This window comes from Peromyscus californicus, unplaced genomic scaffold (genome assembly GCF_007827085.1).
Source record: "Peromyscus californicus insignis strain IS unplaced genomic scaffold, ASM782708v3 Scaffold_11__1_contigs__length_118956290, whole genome shotgun sequence".
Lineage (NCBI taxonomy): Eukaryota > Metazoa > Chordata > Mammalia > Rodentia > Cricetidae > Peromyscus > Peromyscus californicus.
In genome coordinates, this window is record NW_026294402.1 from 36,123,940 (window position 1) to 36,149,865 (window position 25,926).

The following is a 25,926-nucleotide window of genomic DNA, read 5'->3' on the forward strand; positions in this document are numbered from 1 at the left end:
GCTTCTTTGTCTCCTAATGCTTTCTCTGGGCTTTGTTCTTTTAACCCTAGAGGTTCTTTACGTAAGCATTATGGTTTCCATTTTTGTGTTTTATGGGATTTCTGTGTGTGTGAATCTGTGTGTCTCTCTGCATCTATACGTGTTTCTTGTGCTTTTTCTTTGGCTTTCTTTTTGTTCGTTTGTTTTGTCCTTTTCTGGTTTGTTATTTTAGCTTCATTATTATTATTATTATTTTAGATGCTTGTTTGCATTATAATGAGAGAGAGAGAGAGAGGTGATTTGGGTGGGTGGAGAAGTCGGGAGGAACTGGGAGGAGTTAGGGAAGAGGAAATCAAAATCAGAATATGTTGTATGAAAAAAAAATCTATTTTCAACTTAAAAAAAGAAAAAAAAAGTAATGCGTAATGGTCACTGGGCAGGGAGAATTGGAGAGTGGGAGGGGTGAGGAGTGGATAAAATCAAGATACATCGTATACATGTATGAACTTTGAAGGATATTTGTTTTTATTTTTTATTTATTTATTTATTTTTGGTTTTTCGAGACAGGGTTTCTCTATGTAGCTTTGCGCCTCCCTGGAACTCACTTGGTAGCCCAGGCTGGCCTCGAACTCACAGAGATCCGCCTGGCTCTGCCTCCCAAGTGCTGGGATTAAAGGTGTGCGCCACCACTGCCCAGCCGAATATTTGTTTTTAAATTGCACAGAACCATAAGACACCTCCTCCCACACACACAGCCCAAAAGTCAAAACAATCCTGAGAAAAAAGTGCAAGGCTGGAGACAGCAGTCTCATCTCAAAATACACCATACAGACATAGAAACCAAAGAGACCTGAAGCAACGGAACAGAACCAGGAAGTCAGAAATGTGTCCACGTGTTTGCAGCCCACGGACTGTGGACGAAGGCAACCAAAACATGCAAGGGAGAGAGGACCCTCTTCATCAAATGGTGCTGGGAAACCTGGAGACTCATCTACAGATAAAGAAAACTGTAGCCTATTGATTCACCATGTACAAAAATCAACTCATAACAGATCAAAGCCTTAAAATGTAAACCACCCCAAACTAGAAAAGTACTCAATTTTTTTTTAAATGTAAAAACCTGGGGGAAATGCTTCAGGACACTCATCTGGGGAAAGGCTGGCTTTATACGTGGCCCCAACAACACAGACAACAAAACCAAAAATTGTGTAACGAGATCGTAGCACACTTAGAGGTTTCCTTACAGAGAACAAGCAACAGGGTGAAGAGAGAACTGCAGAATAACAACAACAGCTTGGCTTTAAACACACCAAGAGCTCCACAGAAATGATTTCCAGAGTTGATGCACAGAAGACCAAAAAGTTTATGAAAAACCGTCACTACTCATGAGGGGGGGTGCAAACACGAGGGAGGTGAGATATCCTTCAGCCCAGTAATGGCGGCTAAGCATCTGAAGGACAAGAAGTCAACCGAAGCAGAGATGGCAGAACCCACCACTGGTGAGAACATCACCCGCTACAGCATTGTGGTTTCTCAAACGCTGGCATTAGCGCTATGCCACGACCCAGCATCCCCACTACTGGGTACACATAGTCAAAGAAATCCGTATTCCTACATTTCATTTTTCTGCAGCAATAGTCACAGCAGCCATGGTGTGAGATCAACACAGACACCCATCAGAGGACAAACAAAAAGAGAAAATGTGGTACATACTTACAGTGAAATATTACTCAATCATAAAGAATGATATCCCGCCATTTGTGGCAACATGGATGAACCTGGAGGTCATTCTATTGAGGGAAATAAGTCTAGTTGCAAGGGATGAATACTGACTGTTCTCATGTACACACAGACATGGCGGAATGATCTCACAGATGTTCAGAGACCAGTGATTCCCAACCTGCAAGAGTGGAGGGCTGGGGGAGGGCTGGAGAGAAGAGGGGTGGGGGTGGACATGGAAGAAGGCCTGACGTTCAACAGCACAGGACAAGGGTGTTGACAAAGATGAGGTGAATATCTTAAATAGATAGCAGAGAGGAGGTTGCACACCCCTTATACAAAGAAATATAAAGCAAGTGGAGTGATCAGATAGCCTAGTAACCATGATCTAGTCATTATACATTGTGCACGTGTGGTAGACTGTCAGACTGTACCCCACACATGTGTACAATCTTTATGATAGGTAAAAATTAAAAGTGTATTTTAACAATTTAAAGGAACCAACCAGAGGTTAAAATCTGTCTGCATAGTAGCCAACTCAGGACAATTGCCTGAGCTTAAAGCAAGGACAAGAAAGGATGCTGGAAGACACTGGAGCCTTTCTGTTAAAAACGCTGGCAGCTCAGCCTTCGCGTTGACTGGACACTCTCCTCTTTTCCCAGAATGTCTCCATAGGTTGTAAATCTGCCAGGCTGCAATATGGAATTGCTTAGGCAGGCTGAGTCATCGTGTGTGTGTGTGTGTGTGTGTGTGTGTGTGTGTGTGTGTGCGCGCGCGCGTGTGTCCTGGTCTGGTCCTTGGAACTTCACACTGAGATTTTAATTGTTCATAAGAGCCCCAGCCACCTCAAACTCTCAAACCACAAAGCAGGGGACCAAAGGTGTGACTACTGAGGAAGGAGACTAATTTCCCGTCACAGAAATCTTACATCCAGCTGAATGTGATCACTTAAAGCAGACTCCTTCATGAGTTCGGTGACAGTATATTCAAAATGCTCTGGCAGTGGGGAAATTGAGGAGAAAGAGCAGACCTGTGCCATCCGCTCTGAAGGGAGGAGCAGGTGGGAAACCCTCTTAGAATTTAAGTTTTTAAAAACTTAGCCATTTGGTGAGTTCTTTAAAACTTAGCAACAAAACACTGGCACGCCTCATATTAAAGTGATAAGGATATCCTAAGTATTGGGTAACAGGAAGTACTCAGAAAAGGAAAATAGAAGCAGAAACTAGACAAGACATTAAAAAAGAAGAACATTCTGGACCATGGTAAGGAAGATTAACTTCAGCACCTCAGACCAGCATGTCCACACATGTATGGATCAGGCACGCTCCTCCTCACACATGTAAAGTGTGGATAAGCACATCCTCAGTCCACAGCATCCTTAGAAAATAGTTCACTGGGTAAAGTGTTTCCTGCACAGGCATGAGGACCTAAGTTCAGATGCCCAGCACCCATGTAAAGCTGGCCATGGTGGCAAGTGTCTACAACCAGGCAGCCCAAACAGTGAGGTCCACGTTCAGTGAGAGAGCCTATCTCAAAATCTAAGATGGAGAACATGACAGAGAGATCCAGCATTGGCATCCAGTCTCCACATAAGCATAGAAGGTGTGTACACGCGTGGGTGTGCATACCCACACACCCACCAAATACACAACACTTAAAAATACATATAAACTGGTGTGACAGTGCACATCTGGGAAGGAGAGGCAGGAAGATGGAAAATTCCAGGCCTGCTTGGGCTGCAAAGCAAATCTGAGGCCAGCTGCAAATTAGTGCGTATCTCAAAATAAACTTAAAAAGGACTCAGGATGTAGCTCAGTGGTAGGGTGCCTTCAGGCATGTGCAGGGCCCTGGGCTCAGCCTCCAGGATCACACATGCACACACACGAACAAATCAGCTACCATACTTACACCCCTCTGGAGTCCTCAGGGTCACAAAGTCATTGGTGTTATGCACCTTGCTGAGGCAGTGGACCTGGACTTTGACATGGTACGTGGTGTCTGGCTTCAAGACTTTCAGGACAGTGCTTGTTTTATTGCTGTGAGTCTCCAGGGTCTTCCATATGCTCTCTCCAACCACCCTGACCAAAGCAAGGAAGAGAGTGTCACAGAGAGGTGGTGAGGGTGGGGTGACAGAGATGCAGAAGCCAGCTATGGAGGAGCTCTCCGTGCACAGCACAGGAGAACTCCCAGGGCATCCATCCCGTGTCGCCGGCGACTGTGGCTGAAGTGGGACCCACCTGTAGTAGACACTGTATACACAAGAAGCAGAGGGCATTTTCTTGGGTCGCATCCAGGTCAAAGTCACATCCCCAGAGAAGTCAGCGGTCCACTGAAGATTCTGTACTTTGTATACAGTTAACTCATCTACAGAGATACAGAGAGAGAAATCAAAGTTCTGCCTTACAAATCCTTGAATTTCAAAGGACTCCTTTGAGGTAGAACCACTACGGTCTAAATTGTTAAGAGGACACAATCATTATACGGAAAGATATCCCAGAAAGTGTGACGACAGCCCCCACCCTACCTTTCCAAATTTCCTCCCATATTGACTTATGCATTTTGCCTCCCCCACGCCTGATCAGTTTAAACTTGATCCTCAACAGAAGATGCTGCGGGTCGAAGGATGGCACGCACTCTAGACAGCAGGATTGAGCTAACCCCACCTGCCGCATGAGGCTCTGTGAGAGGAACGGTGTGTACATCAGCAAGGGTAGAGATCCTGGGGAACACACACCGAGGAGACCTTTCGCTCCTGGGAAAGAGCTGGCTGCGTGGTCAATCAAAATTGGACCACACCTCCCCTCACTTGGCACTCCCAGGTTGAGCACATTTTCAAGCGGGGACAAAGTTCCAAAGGTCCTAGCTAGAAGCCCCCACGGTAACTGGAGAGTGGGGCTGTCACTCACCACTGCAGGCCTTCTCGTCACTCTCGTCTGAGCAGTCCAGGAAGCCATCACAGCGTTCGGAGAGCACAATGCAGGCCTCTCCATCCTCACACTTGAACTCCCTGCTCATACAGGTCAAGGTGCTGTGGGTGGCTGAAATAGAAAGGGCCTCCTTGAACCCAGAGGGAAAAGGCTATGCTGCATGGTGTGGCCGGGCCCAGGTTCACCACGTGTAAGAAAAGTAGGCTGGCTTCTTTAAACTATTGATTTCTGCTCCAAAATTCTCTGCAAGGGGACGTAGAATGATGCTAGCCATTCTAGTACAAGTGGCAGCGTTGTACTTAACATTAACGAGACTCTCCCTTCAGGAAGACTGGAAGCTTCGGGGTCAAAAGGCTCGACGAGGGTTTTGTTTCGACAGGGGAAGGAAGGGGTAAGCTAAGAGTTACGTGACTCAATTCAAAGAAGGTTATTAGCCAAAAGTACATGATCTCCATCTTAGAGGAGGGTCAAAAAGGGAAGAGTGACAATGTCATTGGAAATGACCCTAAAGAGAGAAGAGGGTGGCTACAGAACCCAACTCTTCTGTCTCAGGGTAGTCTGGGGTTGGGTCTGCCTTATACAAACTCATGTCTACCTACCCAATCATGAGTAAGAAAGGGCTATGTCAGAGACATCACGCCTCTGAGTAGGCTCTGAAGGCAACTGTGAACCTCTAAGACAAAGACTTCTGCATCCTAACCCATGGAAGCTGTTGCTATGTTGCCTTACATAGAAACAGGAGACCTAGAAGATGGAACTGAGTTAAGGACCATGATGGAGAAAGTTCAACCTATGTTAACCAAGTAAGCCCCGGCTAACTCCATGGCTCCTTCAGAACAGAGACCTTCCCTGTTGCTGTCAGAGATGTCCAGAGGCAGAAGGACAGACAGATGCGAAGTTGGCTTTGAAGGTGGGGGAGGAGCTCTGACCTTCTGGAGGACAGGCCCCCAGATGCTGGAGAAAGCAAAGAATCAGACTACCCCAGGAGTCTCACCCACACCTAGGTTTTAGCCTAGTGACACCTGAGTCAGCTCTTACTCAGAATATGTATTGTTTTAAGCCACCACATGTGGGGCCACACATCACAGTGGCCAGAGAAGACTAGGGTGCACTCTAAACCTGGTATCTGCTCAGCTCCTGTGTGGGAGGTTCTCTTTCTAGTTTTTATGAGCTCAGACTGTAAGTTCTCCAATGGGGCCCAACAGCGAAGACTCTGCCAGCTCTTGAGCCTCGCCCTGTGCACAAAAATATCATTTTCCACTCCGTAACTATGCAATGTCATTCAGGCATACAGAATTCGGGATAAAAAAAAAATCCAACCTTAATCTAAAATACTTTCAATAAATTGTTTGATTTAATCCATGCTAGGATTTCAACACTGAAAAATGTCACCAAAAGAGATTAGCTAGTGGAACAATCTAAAAATAGAAGATTCACAATTTTGTTTCCCCACAGTTGACTGATGACACTCTCTTAAAAATCAGACTCTTGGGACTTCTCCAAATGCACTGCAGTGGGTGCGCGCCGTTTTCCGTCTCCAAGTGACTCCCGGGATGCAGACAGGACCACGTGTCTCCGCTTTCGAATGAGCACGGCTACAATCCTGTCTTCCACCTAGAGCATCACTTGGACTGACAGCATAGTGTAAGACCCAGGAGGAAAATGGGTGGTGTTCTCAGGAGCAGTCAAGATGCTCAAAGAGAAGGCATAAAGAGTATCGGGAAATGTTCCCAGATGGGAAAACACACAGGATTGGCCAGGAAAGAAGGAAGTAGGAGGCGGGGTTGAGGAGTGTTGCAACAACCATGTTCCAGCACTGGCTTTTCACGGGGAAGACCTGAGGCCTCTTGGCAAGGGTGTCTAGGATACAGGAGCAGATTTGTTGGCTACTTGAAGAAAATGAGCTGATAGGGAATAGGGAACGGCTAGTTCCAGTATCTCTGTGTCAGGTTCCAGTCTCCCTGTGGATACCAAGCTCTCTCACACGAAACGGTGAAATAACATAGTGAAGGTAAATAAACATGACCTCTGCCCCTCTGCCCACATACTTTACATTACTTCTAGATGACTTATGTTCCCCAACTGGGCATAATCTCTATGTAAATAAGCAGGACACTGTTTTGTTTAGGAAATAATAAAAGCGAAGAGTCTTTACATGTTCAGCTCAAGCACAGTTTTGAGTACTTCCAGCCGTGGCTAATAAAATATACAGGAACAGAATCCATAGACACACAAGGAAATGGGAATGGCCAAAACCGTTTATAAAGAAATCTTGTGTGTGTGTGTGGGGGGGGGGGGGTATATATGCACGTTTGCATGAGTTTGTGCTTGTGCGTGGAGGCCCTAGGTTGGCCTTGGGTGTCTTCTTTGATCATTCTCCACTTTATTCATTAAGGCAAGTCTCTCAATTGAACCTAGAGTTCACTGATCAGTTGAGTCCAGCTAGCCAGCTTGCTTCCAGATCCCTGTCTCTACCTTGCAAATACTGAAATTACAGATGAGGCTTCCACGTCTGCCCAACTTTCATGTGGGTGCAGTGGATGCAAATTCTTGTCATCACACTTGCATAGCAAGTGCTTTACCCAGGAAGCCATCTCTCCTGCAACCCTTAGGAAGATTTTTACAACTAAAATCCCTCTTCTCCAGGGAGAGCATGATATTAAGGGTATCTATTATATTCTGAACAGAAATTGATTTGTCTTGGGAACTGGAAGAACAAGGACTGTGAGACATGTGAAGGTATATTAAAAGGGGGTTGAGAACCGCTGCTGCCATCGTCTTGCAAGCCAAAGATGAACGTCATGCTTCTATGCACTGGACATCCCATGATACAGGCACTGCTGTCTATGAGAGAGACATGCAACATGAATGCAGAGGATTGCCTGCATGGTGTACTCTCCACCAAGAGGAACTGCAAACATATGTCACTCTGGGAGTGTAGGCGACAGAGAGAGACATCTCAAGTATTATGTGTATGGAGGGGGTGCTGAATGGCAGGGTGGGTGACACCCCTTAACACAGGAAGGCGTCAAGCTGTTCTGAAGGTGATTGTCTTGAAAAACACAAGATTCCCAATACAGAAATCTCCGAGTTGGTAATAACTGGAAGCAACAACAGAAGCAACTTGTAGGGCAGCTGGGAATCTGAGGCCGCTCTGTGAAACACGTCTTAACACTTTGGAAACAAGAAAACATAATGTTTTAAAACTGGTAAGACTATCATCAACATTTAAACCGATTAGCAAAATATGTGACTGATGGGTACTGAGCACAGAACGTGGGGTGCTAGAAACACATTTTCTGTTTGATAATCACAAAAATGGACCAAAGGGAATTGTGGGTAATAGCACATCTTGATTTCAAGACCCTTAGCTAAACAACACCCCTGTGAGTGAGCTGGATTTGAACCGGGTTGAAAACAGTGATTGAAAGGATGCCAATTAGTGAGTTCCCATCAATCACCCAGGTGGGAGGTTCTGTGTCTTTTCTTTCCTGTTAATTATTTTTAACATTTACCTGACGTAGTGGCTCGCTCTTGGCTAAGATGTTCCCACTATGGTTTTGGTGAGTGTGAGTGTGAACCTGTCCAGCTAACAGAATGTCAGTGGGGGGTGGGGGTGGGGGAGGGGCACTTCTTCATTCTCTCAACACAGATGTAGGTTTTTACACTAACCAGTATTTAATCTCTCTGGGTTGGGCTTGGTGTAATCTCCTCTGATAAGAACCTTCCGTGTGGCAGGGCAGCAAGGCTGCAGCTTTCTATCTGAGGAACCAACTGTTCCAGTGTTACTGACCAGCGGTGGGGTGAGGGGTGAGGAGTGAGGGATCTGGTATCCTCCTGGAAGCTTAATCTTCCTTTTACTAAAAGGAAGACAATACCAAAATCACAAGGAGACTTGGAGACCGAAGGAACGTAAGTGTAGGACTTGAGAATAGTGAATGACACATTAAAACTCACCACAAAACAAACGTTAATTTACCTTCCTTGTTACATGAGTGCAGATGTACATGTGTGCACATGTATGGGTGTGAATACAGAGGTCGGAAGACAAACTTAAATATCATCCTCACAAATGCCATCTACCTCCTTTAAGATAGGGGCTTTCACAGACCTAGAGGTCACCAACTGACCTAAGCTGGCTGGTCCACGAGCGATCCTCCTGCGATCCTCCTGTCTCTGGCTGCCAGGAGCAGAGCATAGGCTCCCTCCCCTTTCATTTCTCCGAGGGTTCTGGGGACTGAACTTGGGTCATGGTGCCTGCAGAGCAAGCACGTTGCTAACTGAGCCAAATCTCAGTGCTAACGTTCCTGAGTCTTGATTATTTCATCAGAAACTCAGCTACTTTGTTGGCTCCATGTCACCTGCAGGGGTGACATGTATGCCTTTATGTTTTTTTTTGTTTTTTTTGTTTTTTTTTGGTTTTTCGAGACAGGGTTTCTCTGTGTAGCTTTGCGCCTTTTTCCTGGAACTCACTTGGTAGCCCAGGCTGGCCTCGAACTCACAGAGATCCGCCTGGCTCTGCCTCCCGAGTGCTGGGATTAAAGGCGTGCGCCACCACCGCCCGGCGCCTTTATGTTTTTATCCAAGGTGCTGAGGACATTTTAAAAATGGACAGAAAGTATATATTAAAAAAAACTCATAAATGAAAATAAGATATAGAAGTAACCTGATCCTTCTAGGTGACATCTATTTCCTCTACTGACTTTGACCCAATTCATCAGGAAATGGCAACATTTGGTAGGGTTCCCTTTGGGGCTTCAGTCTTAAGAATCTTTAAGAGACAGACAGACAGAGAGGAGAGAGAGAGGGGGGAGAGGACAGAATAGTGACGGATGAGGAGTGGAGGTTCCTGCTAGCCTTTAGAGCTGAAGGCTTGCTGGAGAAGTGGAAGAGACTTGGACACTCTGTTGTTCACTGTGCAAAATGAGACATGCATGAAAAAAATGTTCTTCCTGGTCCTACTAGGCATGTGACAGGGAAGGACATCAGTGTCTGCAGTGAGCAGGTGACCAATGGAGGGGATCCTGTAAGGCAAATCCCCAAGCAGGAGCAGCATCCCCCATCAGAGAGGCAGGCTGAGGGCAGGTAGAGCGGCATCTTTCTTGCCCTTCCCCCTTCTCAGGTCAACGTTTTCAAGTACAGACAGTGACTACAGGTGCTGACTGGGTGCTGAGGATGAGACAAGTGACCTTCGGATCTCTGTCTCCCCCATCCAGGCTGCCCGCTTTCTCTCCTGGCCCCTGAGCATCAGTCAGCAGGACAGCTGTGTGTCCATCCATCACCTACTCCAAGGGGCTTCCCTGGGTACATCAGGGGCAAGCAATGGTTCAGAACACAGCCACCACGCAGGTGTCACCTCATATGGTACTTGGGTTGCCTGTGTGGCTTATTGTTTCTCCCTAAGTATAATTATTCCAGGAGCAAAGCCCCTGGTTCTTAATACAGTGCTGTAGGTGATCTGCCCAATAGTATATTCTAAATGCCTTGACGATGCTTGCTGAATACTTCCACAAGGCCATGGCTTTACCATCCGGTGCTTTCAGGAATTAAACATCTTTAGCAAAAAAAAAACCCAAAAAAACAAACAAACAAACAAAAAACTCATTTAAGGTATTTTTCTTCCACTGAGAAATCTTTCCAGTGGGGATGCTCCTATTATTTAACATTTAGCCAGCTTATTTACTAAATGCAGCATCACCATCATAGACTATGCTGTTTGTCCACTCAGCAATGCCTTCACAGAGAACACTGTAAACATGGTAACACAGAGACACCCAGGAGCCGGCTGCCCAGGGATGGAAGCAGAAGAATGGAACTCAGAGAGCTGGAAGGTGGCCTTGGAAGATACTCACGGCAGTTGGCTTCATCCTGGCCATCCTGGCAATCCTGGTGGCCGTCACAGCGCTTCCAGTTCGGGATACATTTCTTCGGTTGGTGGCACTCAAACTCAAACCGGTCACAGCGTCCACGCCGGGTGGGGGTGGAGGCAGCGGTGGTGTTTGCTAGAAAAACATTTTTTTATATTAATGACAGTTATATATATATATATATATATATATATATATATATATATATATATATATATATATATATATTACTTTTTGGTGTGGAGGGAGTTTGCCAGGAAGAGCAACCTTTCAACTGTTGGATGTGCTAGGGGAGTGTGGGCCTGCGGGAACTGCAGGGCAGCAGGGTGCGGTGTCCAGGCACCTGCCAGCTATGGAGAGAAAGCAGGTAGGACAGTAGGACACCGTCGTGCCTTATGCTGCTCCTCACAGGGCCCCACAGACTCACTTGAGAGATTCTCTTTAAAGACATGGGTGTGGATAAGAAGAAAGGAAAGCAGGCCGACAAGCAATTAAGGGAGCCAGAGGAGGCTGTATCCTACCCTAAGTTATTGGAAGAGAAAGCTCTGAGCCAGCCAGCTCAGGATCACAGGATCCCCCAAAGGCTCAGAAATCGTCTCTCTCACCTAAGAGAGAAGACTGAGGAAGGGTCAGGCAAGGGGGATAGGACTAGAAGAAGTTTCAAAAGCAGCCTCATTACTACTCTTCCCTTCTGGCCCCAGCCCAGGAGACAACTGCCCCGTATATGAGCGGGGGCAGAAGCCTGGCTGACTGTGGTTTGCAAAGAATCAAAACAAAGGGACTGTTTAAGCAGCCATAACTGAGCAAGAAGATGCTAATGATAACTGAGCAAGAAGATGCTAATGAAAGCAGAGGCACTGAACTTACAGCCAGCCAATGAGAAGTCAGATAACTTCCTGACAAGAGACCCTGACAGTTTAGGCAGGGCGCCTAGAATTATCTCTAAGGACACTGACCAGCTTCAGGGATAAACAACGAGATTACCAAGGCCTGGGGTTTCCCAGCAAACAGGCTAGCCACAAAGCATGCAGCTGGCACACTCACCTGTGTACTCAGAATCACTGAGCAGCATTTTAGTTCCCATCCTGGTACACAACAGCAATAAAGAATTACCTAAGAAAAACCTTTAGCCTCAAAACAAAACAAAATGAAATATAACACACACACACACACACACACACACACACACACACACACACACACACACATACACACACACACTCACAGGGCTCCAAGAAAGGTCGCTTGGAGGAAATAGAGACTTTGTAAGAAGCCAATAACAGGAGGCTGGGGATGGCTTAGTGGCTAAGAGCCACTGCTCTGCCAACATGAGGACCTGAGTTCAAATTCCCAGCCCCTTTGTAAAAAAAAAAAAAGACAGAGTCAGTGAGGGATTGTTTCAAAACATTAAGCTGAAAAGTAATAGAGGAAGATGCCCAATGCTAATGTCCTGCTGTGGCCTCGGCACGCACACCAATAGGCACACAACTTGTACACACACATCCTGTACATACACACCCCAACATCAACACCAAATACACACAAAGAAGCAAACTTCAAAGCAAATGTCCTTAGTATGTTCACAGAGAATATATAGTGTAGTACTAAAAGGGACAGTAATAAAAGTGAGAAACGACTGAATTCCATACAACAGAAATGAAGACACTTGGAGGAAAAGCTGGCAAAGTAAAGCAAGTGTCACAGAAAGTGAGAAGAAAATGGCAAATTTTTAAAGCTGAAAGAGATTTTTTTTTTTAAAGAAAGAATAAGGGGGCCAGAAGTGGTGACTCAGGTCTGAATACCCAGCAACTCAGGAGGCAGAGGCAGGAGAAGTACAGAAGTGTGAGGCCAGTCAGTTCTACACAGCTAATTGCAGGACTCCATCGCAAGGTTATGTTTGAAACAAACAAAGGGAGCATGAGGAGGATCCGATCAATAGACATGACAGACGAGATCACAAGAAGAAGATGGAGGTGTGCATCATTAACTAAACATTTCAAAAAAATTCCCTCAAACTAAAACACACGGATTCCCACATTAGATGAAAAAGAATGTACATGGTAGTCAAAAGTCCAAACACTGGAGCCAAGGGGAAGATCTGATAAGCTTGTAGATAATTTAAAATGAAATGTGACCACAGACTAGCAACTCAAGCTGGCCATGGCTTTCCTAAGAGCTACTCGAAGAACAACAGCAGATACCTTCCAATTCTAAAGAGAAGCCATTGACAAGCTGGCGTTCTAAATCCAGCTCAGATGTCAATCAGGCCTGAAGATGGGACATAAACAGTTTCAAACGAGTCAGTCCCCAGATACATAATATATTATGTAACTTCCTAAATATTCTCTTCTGGCAATTTTCTAGACTGTGCTATACCAACCATGAGAGCGAAGAAGAGAAAGGAGAGAAACCGGGAGAGATAACTGTGGATAGCTTCACAGAGACAACTGTATGGGAGGATCAAGGTCAACTGGTAAAAACCACAGTAACACAGCAGGAAAGGAACACACTGAGAGATGCTCCTACTGTACTCTCCTCGCCCAGCCATGGCCCGCCCCCGGCATCTGATCCACTGCAGGGTGAGCGCCAACAGTTCCCGGGCTAGCCTGGAATATATACTGAGAGCCTCTCTCAAGAATAACTGAGAGGGAATAGAAGCAGGGGAGGGGAGAGGGGAACAGGCAAAGAGGAAAAGGGGGGGGGGAAGCAGAGAAAGGTAAAGGGAAGGGAGAGGTAGAATGGAGAAGAGGAAAGGGATGGGGAGAGTAAGGAAAGGAGAAAGAGAAGGAAAGGAATGGGAAGGACCAAGTGTTAAGAATTGGTCTCCTGGGCTGGGAAGATGGCTCAGTGGGTAAAGCGCTTGCCTCCCAGGCCTGAGGACCTGTAATCCCAGTGTTCCTAGGGTGACATGAAGATGGGGGAATTCCCAGAAGCTTGGGGGCCAGCTAGACTGGCATATGCAGCAATACACAGCAAGAGATCCTGTCTCGAAGGAGGCGGAATGCGAGGACCAATGCTGTGGTTGCCCTCTGACCTCCACATCCCCATACGTGAATGGGCATGAGCAAAGAACGCGCACGCATGCGTGCGTCCTTGCATACGCGGGTGCACACAAACTCAGATACACACACAGAGGATTTAAAAAATGATTGACCTTCTATAAGACTACAGGGGGAAGGAAAGATAACGTGGATGGCTGTTAGCAAAGCACAGGTATAAATGAATCAAAATGTCATAATAAAATCTACTATCTTATGCAATGATTATACACTAATGATTTTTAAGAACCAAAATAAAATAAAAAAAAAAAAAGAATGAGCAAACCGCCAATTAAAAGTGCCCCAGTTGTTAGGATATTTGTTTAATAATCACAGACCCCTCCACCACTAAGCCCTAAGGCCCCTTCTCATTTTCCAGGCAAGAAGTCACTGGTGACTTTTAAGGAGAGAAGTGGTTGGTTGGGTGCACACGGAGGAAGAGCTCACCGCAGACCTAAGAGTGGGCTCTGAAAAGGGCTGTAGAAAGCATGACAAACGAGTGTCAGCTCTCCTCTTCAAAGCAAGCTTGAAACTACCTCCCCATTCAGTGAAGAACCCAGCCCCCTCAACCCTGTTCTGCCTGTGGGACAGAAGTCTCATGGTGGATGGACCCTGGCCTCCAGCAGCATCGCGGTGGTCGCACAGACCTTCAGCTGTTTCTGTGTTCAGCCACTAGATGGCAGTGGCCACCCTTCTTTTAGAGGGAATGCCGGCCAGTCAGCAAGCAGAAAAACTGGGTCCTCTCCCGAGTTTGTACACACACAAAACACTTCCTTATTATCCCAGCTGTGATTCCTCACTGAAAGGGAGGCAGAGGTAAAAGGCAGAGTAGCTGGACTTTTCTGGCAGGATTCACACAGGGCAGTTTAAAAGCTAGGATGCTTCCCTGGAGTTCCCACATGATCCTGGGGTGCCGTGCCCACAGAGTTCCCTCCACAACAGCAAATGAGACTGAGCAAACCATGGCCAGGACTCACCTAGAGAGGGGCAGGCTTCCTCATCTGAGCCATCAGCACAGTCTCTGTAGCCGTCACACACCCAGGTGTCCATCACACAGGTCCCGCTGCTGCAGCGGAAGTAGTTGGGCAGACATGTGGAGGGTCCAGTGGTGGGGGAGGGGAAAACATGGGAATCTGAAGGAAAAGCAAGCAAGATTTCAGATTTAAAAAGTGTCCCAAACCTATGCTGATGTCCCAGTTGCAGCAGCCCAAGAAGACCAGTGGCAGACATAGGCCTGAATATCAGCTCCCTTAATTAGCATTTATAAGGAGTATGTAAGGGGTTTCCAAAAAGGTGGCAGTCTTTCCCTCCTGCTTAGCAGATTTAATGCACTGCAACACTTGAAACAGAGTAATAATAGTCCCATGAGTTTGCCCTCTCAAGGGCTCCTGACTGCTGCTGGAGGAAGCAGGTGGACAGATGACCAGGGAGAGGCACACAGTGGCTAGAGAATTCTCACTAAAGTTGTAGCTGTAGCTGAAACATCACAGTGACCCAGGATGAGAAGGCAAAAGGCAACAGAAAGCATGTGTCCCACACCGGGACCTGGGAACTTATTAAGGTGCACCTGGTATGGGGTCCTCTGACATTCCTAGGATACTCTGCAGAAATAGGTGTGGGAGTCTGTAGATTAAACTCTGAGAAGCAAGGCCCTAGGCTCCTTACTGTCACCAAGCCCTTCAGAGTCAGGAATGGGGAACCCTGGAGACAGTGGAACCCTTCACACAGATAATGGAAATTCTCGCCACCGCAGGTGAGAAGACAGGAGTCTCTGGAGTTCACTGGCCAGCCAGCTTAGCTTAACTGGCGAGCCCCAGGTCCTCAAGTAAGAGATTGTCTCAAAAGCCAAGGTGGAAAGGGCCTGAAAGGTGACAGCAGGGATTGGCCTCTGGCCTCCATAAGCAACATACAAAAAATGAAAACAAAATAAAGGAGATGATGACCCGGAAGAACTCAGCATCGTTCCTCCCTCACAAAAAGCCGAAACAGTGAGGATTGAGCCAGGCAGTCTAGAGATGGTGAGTCTGCAGACCCATAGAGCTGTCCTGGTGTCCAGGCTGGGGGCTGACCCACTTCCCAGGGCTCTCACCTCCACAGTCCTTCTCATCGGACCAGTCCCCACAGTCATTCTCTCTGTCACATTTCCACCTGTTGGGGATGCAGTGGCCATTCTCACAGCGGAACTGGAAGTAGCGGGAGCAGTTCGGGGCTTCCGTGGGGTTTTCTGCAGAGAGCAAACACACTACCGGTCACTTCCCCGGCACCGATGTGAATGCAGCGCTTCCCCTCTGTCGATCTCCCCAACGGCCAAGTCCAGGGACATCTGCACTACTCCCCAGAGAAGATAAGGCATGCTCATGGATCCAAGGAGGGACGAATAACATCTGCAAACTCAATGGCACCCCCACCTTCTTAGGCTCCAACTCCTAGTTTCCTGACCTACTCCGGTACCCTGAGAATGGTCACTCTGAGTTTAATCATGAGACTTTACCAAAGACATAACTCGTGATGACAGTCCAAGGATGACGGTGTCATCTGTAACTTTCAGAGGGAGGTACACTCCGCAGCATTTACCATCAGGATGGCTAATCGTCACTGTCAACATACAGTAGGACTTAGAGTCATCATGGAAACATAGCTCGGGGTGTGCCTATTAGGGTGCTTCCAAAAAGATTTAACAGAGCGGGAAAGACCCACCCTGAGTCGGGGGAGCAGATCCCAGGGGCTGCAGCCATGGACTGAACACAAAGGTTCGCCTTTGTGAACTGAGTGCCAGCCTTCATTTCTTGCAGCTTCCTGACCGGCTACACGACGTGACCGGCTGTCTCAGGTTGCTCTTGTCATGGTTCCCTTGCTGTGGTGGACTACATATCCTCTCACACTATGTAACAAAACACCCTTTCCTTCCTGAAGATGCTTTTGTTGTGTATGTTGCCACAAGAAAAAGTACCTCAGACACCCTGACCCCTTACCCACGGCAGTCCTTACTTGTAATGTGGCCCTCCCCACTGGGGAAGGAAGAGAAGCGGGATAAACATCCCCTAGCATCTTCTGGATGCCAGTTTCCCTCTTCACTCCAACCCTCCTGTGGGGATTTCAGAATTGGCAGCATGTGCTGCTGAGGAAGAGGAGGGCAAAGGCAATGTGACATCCAGGTGAGATGTCTGCGAGCATCCCCAGCCCACAGGTCTCCCTGTAACTGGAAGGCTGCCTGAGGGAGGCAGGTCTTCTGGCTTCTTACCACAGTTGGCTTCGTCAGAGTAATCACCGCAATCGTCCATCCCATCACATTTCCAAATCAAGCTGATGCACACTCCATTCTGACACTGGAAGCCAAACTCATCACACTCCTTGTGGAACTCAGGGTCTTGAGCTAGAGGGTGACAGACATCGGTCAAGCCCAGGTCACTTCCATGCTGGAGGGCTGAGAGCAGCAGGGCTGCTTGGAAGCAAAGGTCCTCTGCTGTGGAACTGCAGAGCTAAGGGAGGAGCCTTGAGAAACGGAGGCCAGACTCAGTCTCAGCAGAGCACACTGTGTTAACTAACCTGTTCCACACACTCACAGGGAACGTGAACAGGGCTGGACCCCTCAGCCTTTGGAGATAATGCTTTCAATGAGGAAATGTAAATTGAAATAGGGTCATCAAAGTGGGTCCTGATCTAGTATGAGCAGTGTCCTTAGAAAGGAAGGTCCCTCCTCTTCAGCAGGCTGGGGAAAGGCTGTCACTTAAACCCAGGGTTTCAGTGACAACCCAGGCAACATAGTAGGACCTTGTTTCTCTAAATAAATAAATAAATAAATAAATAGATACAGCAAAAGAAGTTTAGACAGATCCTTAGAGGAGAAAGGTCATGGAAGACACTGGTAAAGATGGCGTCTACCAGGGAGAGCGGTGCTGCCAACACCTCAGGAGTGAAGGACAGCGTTTCTGCTGGCTGAACTACCCCGTCATCAGTCTACAGCACTGTGCTATGAGTTCACGACACGCACAGACCTAGTGCTGTGCTTTGAATATGAAATGTCTCCAATAGGCTTATGTTTGAGCACTTGGCCCCTACCAAGTGCCACTATTTGGGGGAGGCTATGGCACCTCGGAAGTGGGACTTAACTTGGGACAGTAGGTCAGTGGGGCTCGGCCTTTGAAGGTTGCCCTGGGTCCTCAGCATCCTTTTCACTCTGCTCCCTGTGTGCCATGAGGTAAAATGCTCTCCCACCACACTCCTACCACCACAAAACTCTGCACAAGTACGAAAAGCCAAACAACCACGGACCAAACCCTAGGAAACCAAGTAGAGTCCCCCTCTTTAAAGCTGTTTCTGACAGCTGTTCAGTCACAGTGACACAAACGTAAGGACCAGGGACATTTTGCAGCAGGAGAGGTTGACTGTAAAATAAAGTACACAGCATGGGGATCTATGCCATGAAGACCCCTGGAGCAAAGCTGTGCTACAGGGAGACTAGCTCTTCAATATGGATCGAAGGTCCTAGTCACTCACCAGCCCCCTCACATTTGTGTAGTGATAGATACAAGGCATCCATGCTTACGTGAAAAAAGGAACAGCAAAGAGCAGGCTGGGGCACTCAGATGTGACCTCACCCAAGTCTTAGGGGGCCCCACAGAGCGGCCCAGCTCCCCACCATTCACTCACAGCATCCAGCGAAAGCGGCATCCTCGTCGGAGCCGTCCCGGCACTGGACGATCCCGTCGCACACCATGGAGTGGAAGAGACACTGCTGGCGGTTTTTACACACGAAGTCCATGAAGCGCGTGCAGAAGGGCTCTGAAAGAGAGCGACAGTGAGGAAGGGGGATGAGCGCCTGCGGCTGGCAGGGGTGCTCTACCGTCCTGAACAAATGCACATGGACCATTCCTGCTGCTATGACAGCCACTGTGGACGGAGGACCTGTTTACGCAGGGTCCTGAGCTAAAGCGCCTGCCATAAAGTGCACCGTTAACCCCCCGAGGCATCATTCGAAGACACTTTATTGTCTCTGCATATGGAACAAGAAAATAGGGATGGCAGCATCGAGTACTGCTTCTGCCAAGGGCACATGGCTAACAAGGGAGAAGACCACACTATAACCCAGGGCTTCCTGGCACAAAGCCCAAACCGTAACCATGATTAACAAGACACTGACTGTCTGATTTGGAGGTTAGCGATTATTTTCTACAAGAAACCAGTGTTACAGGCTGGATTGCACCCCTGCCTTCAGCCCCTCTGTTGAAGCCCTAAGACCAAGGTAACTAACTGTATCTGGAGACAGGTCCCTTAGAAAAGCCACTCAGGTTAAAAAGGTCACCAGGATGAAAGAAGTCACGATAGGATAGATGTCCCTGTAAGAACAGACATTGGAGATGCATGCAAAGAAGAGACCACATGAACCCACAGCAAGAAGGAACCTGGATTTGAGTAGTAACCGCCTTTGATAACCTTTATAATGTTGTGAGCCAATTCCTTATACTATGCCCTCCCTCTCTCCAAATGTGTGTGTGTGTGTGTGTGTGTGTGTGTGTGTGTGTGTGTGTGTGTACAAACATGTCTAACCTAAGATGTTGTTCCCATGACAACCCCACACCATTCAGCTTTGTTTCACAGAAGCCTAAAAATACAGTGCTTTTTTGCCTACTCAGTTTCACCACGATAGAAAGAATAGTCACATGCAACACATAAACAAATGATACTCAGTGTGTTCAACGGGACTTCATTCAGAAGAACTGGTCACAGGATGAATTTGGCCACGGGCCAGTCGGCCATGCCTGTACTAACACATCTGCTTTTGAGTGATGGGCTGGATCCCACCTAGGGGGCAGAGCATGGCACCTGCACAAACACATTTGCTCTCACCCTGGACTGCACAACAGAATAGCACGGAACACTGTAAGAAAGATCTCAACACTGAAGTCACACTCCAGACCGACTAACTCAGAATGTCTGGGGCAGCTCCCCGACGCCGTGGCTTTTTAAAAGTCCCCAGCCATTTCCAGCGTTCTCCACATATGTGTACCATCGACAATCTTTTTAGGACTGAAAAAGGGATAGAAAAGGGTCATCTGGCCTACACTACTCCTCAAGTGATATTCAGTAAGAGACATTAATGAAACCAGTCCGGTAGAAGAGGGACGTGCCCAGGCGAAAACAATCAGGTGGCTGGTAGCATACCCGGCAATTAAAGGGCAAGACTTACCTAAGGATGCTCTAACCCCACAATCACCCTGCTTATCTTAAGACATCCCTCTCCCCATGCCTTGTCTTCTTGCCTAACTCATCCTCTAGGTCAAGAATTCTGGGGCAAGGTACTGAAGAGATGAGCAGATCGGAGCCTCCAGCAGGGCAGGGACCGGACTCACCACAGTGCTGCTCGTCCGAGCCATCGGGGCAGTCTCGCAGGCCGTCACAGTGTTTGCTGGATGGGATGCAAGTGCCGTTCGGGCAGTGGAATCCATTGCACTTTTTCTCTGAAATTGAAGTCGGTCACAGAAGAATGACAGAGGGAAAAACAGGCAGGCACTCACACTTGTTGTTGGCAGGGTGCAAACCCCATATCGCCTCAAGGGTAGTTTGCTAATGGCTAGCAAAGTTACAAACTGATATATATTTTTGACCCTGCAATATCCAAAGCAGGTGTATGTTCTATTTACACAACTCAAAAATAATATATGAACACAACTGCAGCCGAACTTAGTGTAAGCACAATTGTTACGAGGCACCACTTTGTACCGGGGCAAGCCATCTGCATGTAGGGACTCCTCAATAAATGGCTGAACAGTGAGGGTAGAAGATGGCTATAAAGACCCTGAAGAAGACGACTGTGAAAAATTTCATCCAGGATATATAACTATATAAAGAAAAAAAAACAAGGTACAAAAAAAACATTCGTGGCATATTGTGTGTATAAGAGAGACCTAACACATGGTGCCTTTGAATTTATATCCATCCTGCATATAACAACAGGGGTGTGTAGTACTGAGAAGTGTGTCAGTAGTCGAAGGGGCTGCTGTGTGAACATCCTAAAAGCACAGTTAGACAGACCTAGATGGCACGGTGCGGGTCCCTCACTTCACACGCTCTCTTGATGTAACCAAGAGATGAGGTAAATGACAGAGGTGTGACAGACATTGCCACAGTGGCGGGCCATGCTGGCTGACTTCCGTGAGGAGATAGGGGCCTATCACAATGATAAAAAGGATGAAGATCACACGGTAAACACAAACAGCAGCAAGGTGTTTGCTATCACTATCCGAGTATCACATATAACATGTAACTGTGTGTGCCACATGTGTATATGGCTGCCAACTCTATAGGCTCATTTCCCCAACACCACTACAAACCCACAAATGACATACCCCACCATGGTGTTAGGAAGGCTACAGGCTCATTACCTGACAGCAGCTTTACATCTCTACAACTCCCATGTGACCTTACGGGACCATGGTAAACACAGCCCATCACTGACCGGAATGTCCTTATTTAGCACATAGCTATACACTCACAGAAATATTCTCACACATTTAAAAATATTAACCAATATGTAAAACCATTAGATTAGGCTTTCCTACAGGGACAAGGGAGAAAGTATGCAGACGGGGCAACGTTTACTCTAGATCCATTTATGCTCTTTCTGTTTTCAACTCCCTGCCTGTACTATTAAAAATTCATTATATTTTTATAAGAAAAAGAAAAAGCTTCGGTGAACAGGGGGAAAAAAGGACGCAAAATCCTAGTTATTAACTCCTGGATTTTTAATGCTCTACAAGACACTTAGTATCTTAATTCTTATTCTTCAGGAATCCTAAGGCAAAGCCCTTTTGGAGTACGTTTGCTTAGAGCTGTTGACAGCCTGGGGTTCACAGCCGTTTCCAGTGGAAATGAAGCCAAAAAGAAGGCATCCAGATCTACCGGGGTAGGGGGAGGCTGGGAGCCCAGCCCTCGCAGTTCACGTTACAAAGACTAGTTCTAAAGCAAGGGAATGTGTTGCAATTCGGCAAAAAGTCACCATCCCTAGAAAATTAGTCAAAAAGCATCGTTCAGACAGAGAAAATGTCCATGGGTCTCATGAAAATGCTAATGCTGCTAAGGAAAAACAGTTTTGAAAAAAGGTAAAATAAAATAGAACAGTCATTAAGTCCTAAAAATAGCTAGGATGATGAAGTCTACTATCAAGGGAGACCACAGGGAACACGCAGCATAGGATGGGCAGCGGGCACTTGGTGCAACCTAGCGGTGAAGGGAACCATGGGGAAGGATGGGGACTTCTGCCACCAGAAGTCCACACTGTGTAAAGTGTCCCAGGAAACAGCTCAAAGGCAAAGCCAGCCTTCGAAGGACATGGAGGGTTGTGCTGGCTTAACAATGAGAATGGGGAGCTCTCAAATGCCCAGCAGATCAATTAGATAAACCAGAAGACCATAATTAATATAAAATAAATATGCATCCCTCAGAAAAATGCTCACCACAAGAAATGCAGGTATATGGAAATAGCTAATTCTAAACTGTGGGAAGTGAAAGAAGATGGTGTAGGACTTAAATAATGACATTTGTCCACAAGAACACTCCTACGAAAATTCAGAATGTCAGCAAAAGGAATATTAACAGTCAAGTAGAAAAGAGCTGTATGTGTTGTTTTATTACTATAGTGGCAGGGTGTGTGTGTGTGTGTGTGTGTGTGTGTGTGTGTGTGTGTGTGTGTGTGTGACTGCTACTGTGGGAGAACAGTTTCACCTGCCTGGCTCATCGGCTGACCCTCCCCCTGAATGACAGACCCCCCGGGGAAGGGCCAGGCAGGCAGGGGCCAGGGAATTTGCATTTACCACAGCTGACCGGATCCTCATCAGAACCATCCTGGCAATCGGCATCCCCATCACAGGCCCACCGCTGAGGGATGCAGTGGCCGTTCTGACACTGGAAGTTGGAGGCCTCGCAGGTGTGATAGATGGCTGTCAACAGAAGAGGGGACAAGGTCATTCCTCCTGTCCCCCTCCCCGATCAAGTCCCAGAAGAGAGTTCTGCACAAGATATCAAGGCAGGGACTTTGGGAGCAGCTGGGTTTCGCCTTGGTGGAGAGTTAGATACCTAGGGCTGAACTTGAGGCACAAGTAGCTTTCCCTGAGTAATTTCTTAGCTGCCAAAGAGACGGGTGAGGGCAGGGGACAGGAGACCGGGGAGCCACTAAGAGTAGGAGCACCAAGTGCTCCACTAAGAGTAGGAGCACTGTCACCCTCCATCAATATCTACCAGCCACTGACACACAGAATCGTGTCCACCGCAACCACTTGGAAAGAGAAACGAGGAGGCCGTGCTAGAGAAACAGTCACTGCTATAAAAATAGCTCCTTTGCACAAGGGCTAAGATCACCAAGAAGTCAACTGAGAATGTGTCAACAGGCACCTGCGGGTTACACTGGGTTATGTAAGTCAGTAGACAGGCCTGGGCACCCACAGAAAAGACTCACCCTTTACAACAACGGATGGAGCATTTTACAGATGGGAAGCTGCTGGGAGAGATTAGGAAACAGACACTGATGTTGTAACAGTAGCAGGCTGGGCTGCTACTTCACACTCTTACGTAAGGCCCCTTCCTACCAGACCCCATGAGATAAGAGGTGCTGTGTGTCCTGCAGGGAAGGTTCTAAACCATCCTCAGCAGCTGTGTGGAGGCCTCAATTTCATCTCATCACCCTGGCTTCTGCTAAGTTACAATGTGACATGGCTTCATATAATTCAAAGTATCACTACCCAGGTTTGAATGTGGAAACCTTCAGGGCCACAGAACACAATGAATTCTTCCAAAATCTCAAAGAAAGTAAGCCTGGAATGTGGAATGATCTAAATCTTCCATCAAGGCAAGAGCAACATCTGCCACACTCAGCAGCCAGTACAAACATCTAAAAAGAAGCCAGTGAGACAAAGAGATGCAGTACTTTATTTGGTTTTGGTTAACCCTTTTATTTATTTGTTTTAGTTTGATTTAGGGTCTCTCTACATATCCCTGGCTGCCCTGGAACTCACTATGTAGACCAGGCTGGCTTTGAACTTGCAGAGATGTTCTTGCCTCTTCTTCCCTGGGACTGAGAGCTAGGATTAAAGGTGTGCACAACACCAGGCCCTAGAGGTGTTCTTAGATACTAACAGCCTCATTTGTGCACAAGTCATTAAACACATCTCCAAATTTCAAAGATCAGTTCAAGTAGATAATATCTGCATTCTACCTATGCCAACAGTGTAACGGGCTTTTCCATCCTCTCATGAAGAAAGGGGGAGCTGGGTTTCTTTGTTTGTTTTTTTTTTATCTGTTCACTGCTGAAGAAAAGCCAGACCTTGTGTGGTTCACAACTGACATCAAGAAATACATCGGTTTCCCTGATTTACAGGGGACACACTCTAAGACACTGCATGGATGTCTAGAACTTCAGATGCTACTGAACACTACACACATATGTTCTAGTGTATACACACCCATGATGTTTACCCACAGAAATAGCAACCATAAACAATAGCTAATAATAAAATAGAACAACCATAACAATATGGCATAAAACTCAAAGTCAAATCACAGAGAGCAAAAACACGGGCAAGGAACTACTGCAGCCTAGACTGGCTCCTTGTTGGTCCAGCTCTGTAAACAGATGTCCTCCCCAGAGGAGGACACAAGTAAGATCGGGCTGTTGAGAACAAGCTACAGACTTTTATCCAATCGAGATGACTGGGGGTATGTTGTTGAAGGGTTGGAAAAATTGGTTTACAGTGTCCTCCAGAATTTCTACTGAATGGAAGGCTATTCTTTTGTAATGGCAAGAAGTACCCAGAACCTGGTTCTTCAAACCACTTTAAAACAAGTACAATCCATTATCTGTCTTTTTATCTCTTTGAAGATGGAAGAAGCACACACATAAGTCTATGGGGATTTTTGATGTTTGCAAGCCCAGGCACTTAGAATCCATTAAACATCTTTAAAAATATACTTGGGTGTGTTACCTGAGTTTTTGTCCAGTAACAGCCATTACCTAGACTCTTCGATTTATTGATGTCCAGAGTCTGACCTCCTCTAACAAGCTTCAGCCTGGCTCACTGGCATAAAGTCGTTTAAAGCTATTACCACAAGAATCTGCTTGTTATTCACCCTGTATGCTTTGTTTTTAATTGAAAACAATTTCAAAGTGCTGGGGGTGTTTCCAAATGACAACCCCGGAAGGCATGTCTGAGATCTCTGGTCTTTAGCCAGATGCTGAGACCAGCAAGATTCATCAGTTTGCATAGTTTTACTCAAGTGACCAGGCATGTCTGAAATGTATAACTTTCCTTTTCTGGATTAAAAAACAAAAATCTTCTGAGTCACTGACTAGTCCTCTCGTTTTAAGTGTTTGAGAAACGATGTGTGCTCAAAAATAATCCTTCAATTACCAAGATGCAGAGAATGATTGATTTGGGCTGCAGGATTTGGGGGACTTAAGGACTCATTGCATGATGGGATTCACTGTAACCATGGGGTTAGTGGGGTAAGCATCCTACCCCTTGCCCTCTGAGTTTGATTTTCCTCAACTTACCAACATCTGTTGGAACACCTGGTAAAATCATTACCCTAAGGTAAGTGGGCCTAAACAGATTAATACAGAAATCTAAGGAGGAAGACCACTGTCTTGTTTTTTATAAAGCACTGAACTACTAGAGAGTGCATCAGGAGAAAGACATGTTACTAGAACTAAATTTGAATAATTAATGATATTAAAAAAGCATAAAGAGAACTAGAAAGAATTACAAGTTATCTCTGAAAAAAAATACTAAATAGATGTTCTAGATACAAAAAAAGAAATACCTATAGCCTTGGAAATAAGAATTAGATTTAGCTGAAAAGAGAACTGATGAACTGGAAGGTAGCTCCAAAGAAATTAACTCAGAGTCCAGCAAAGAGTTCAAATGAGTGAATATATAAAAAGGAAGAGGGAGCACAGGAGGATGTTGTCCAACAGAGGGCTGAAAGTAACTGCTGAGGACCAGGGACCTTGATGAACTACCTAACTGTAAGGTCCCAGAACAGATGAAGAGCATAAATTCTCAGATCTTAAAAAGAAAACAAGTTTCAAAATAAAGTAGGTGATATTTTATAACAATGAAAACTAGAGAAACAAGTATGGTATTATTACAGATAATCTGAGAAGAGAATTATAATCAACACAAGAGTCTATAAGAACTACAATAATTCCATCAATAAAATTACAGAAAAAATACTATAAACTTAGAAATCTAGACTCATTTGAATCCGAGACTGAGGCCTAGGGACATACTATACTCACAAAGCCTGAGAAAGTTTAACACTCTCAGTCTTCTGTTGTAAGAACCCTGAAGGTCCATACATGGAAGGAGGCACTGGATACAAGATGATAGCTGATAAAGCACCATA

General features: G+C 46.3%; 1 protein-coding gene across 1 annotated transcript in view; it reads right to left on the bottom strand.

Moving 5' to 3' along the window:
* Positions 1-25,926, bottom strand: part of Sorl1 (sortilin related receptor 1) — a 170,253-nt gene that overhangs the window by 25,039 nt on the left and 119,288 nt on the right. Inside the window, exons 26-35 of the mRNA XM_052757426.1 lie at positions 22,341-22,466; positions 19,881-19,988; positions 18,181-18,312; positions 16,772-16,903; positions 15,620-15,754; positions 14,508-14,663; positions 10,478-10,627; positions 4,605-4,736; positions 3,936-4,062; positions 3,607-3,776 (exon numbers count right to left, since the gene is read on the bottom strand). Coding sequence (XP_052613386.1) covers positions 3,607-3,776; positions 3,936-4,062; positions 4,605-4,736; positions 10,478-10,627; positions 14,508-14,663; positions 15,620-15,754; positions 16,772-16,903; positions 18,181-18,312; positions 19,881-19,988; positions 22,341-22,466 — 1,368 coding nt within the window. The remainder of the gene's footprint in view (positions 1-3,606; positions 3,777-3,935; positions 4,063-4,604; positions 4,737-10,477; positions 10,628-14,507; positions 14,664-15,619; positions 15,755-16,771; positions 16,904-18,180; positions 18,313-19,880; positions 19,989-22,340; positions 22,467-25,926) is intronic.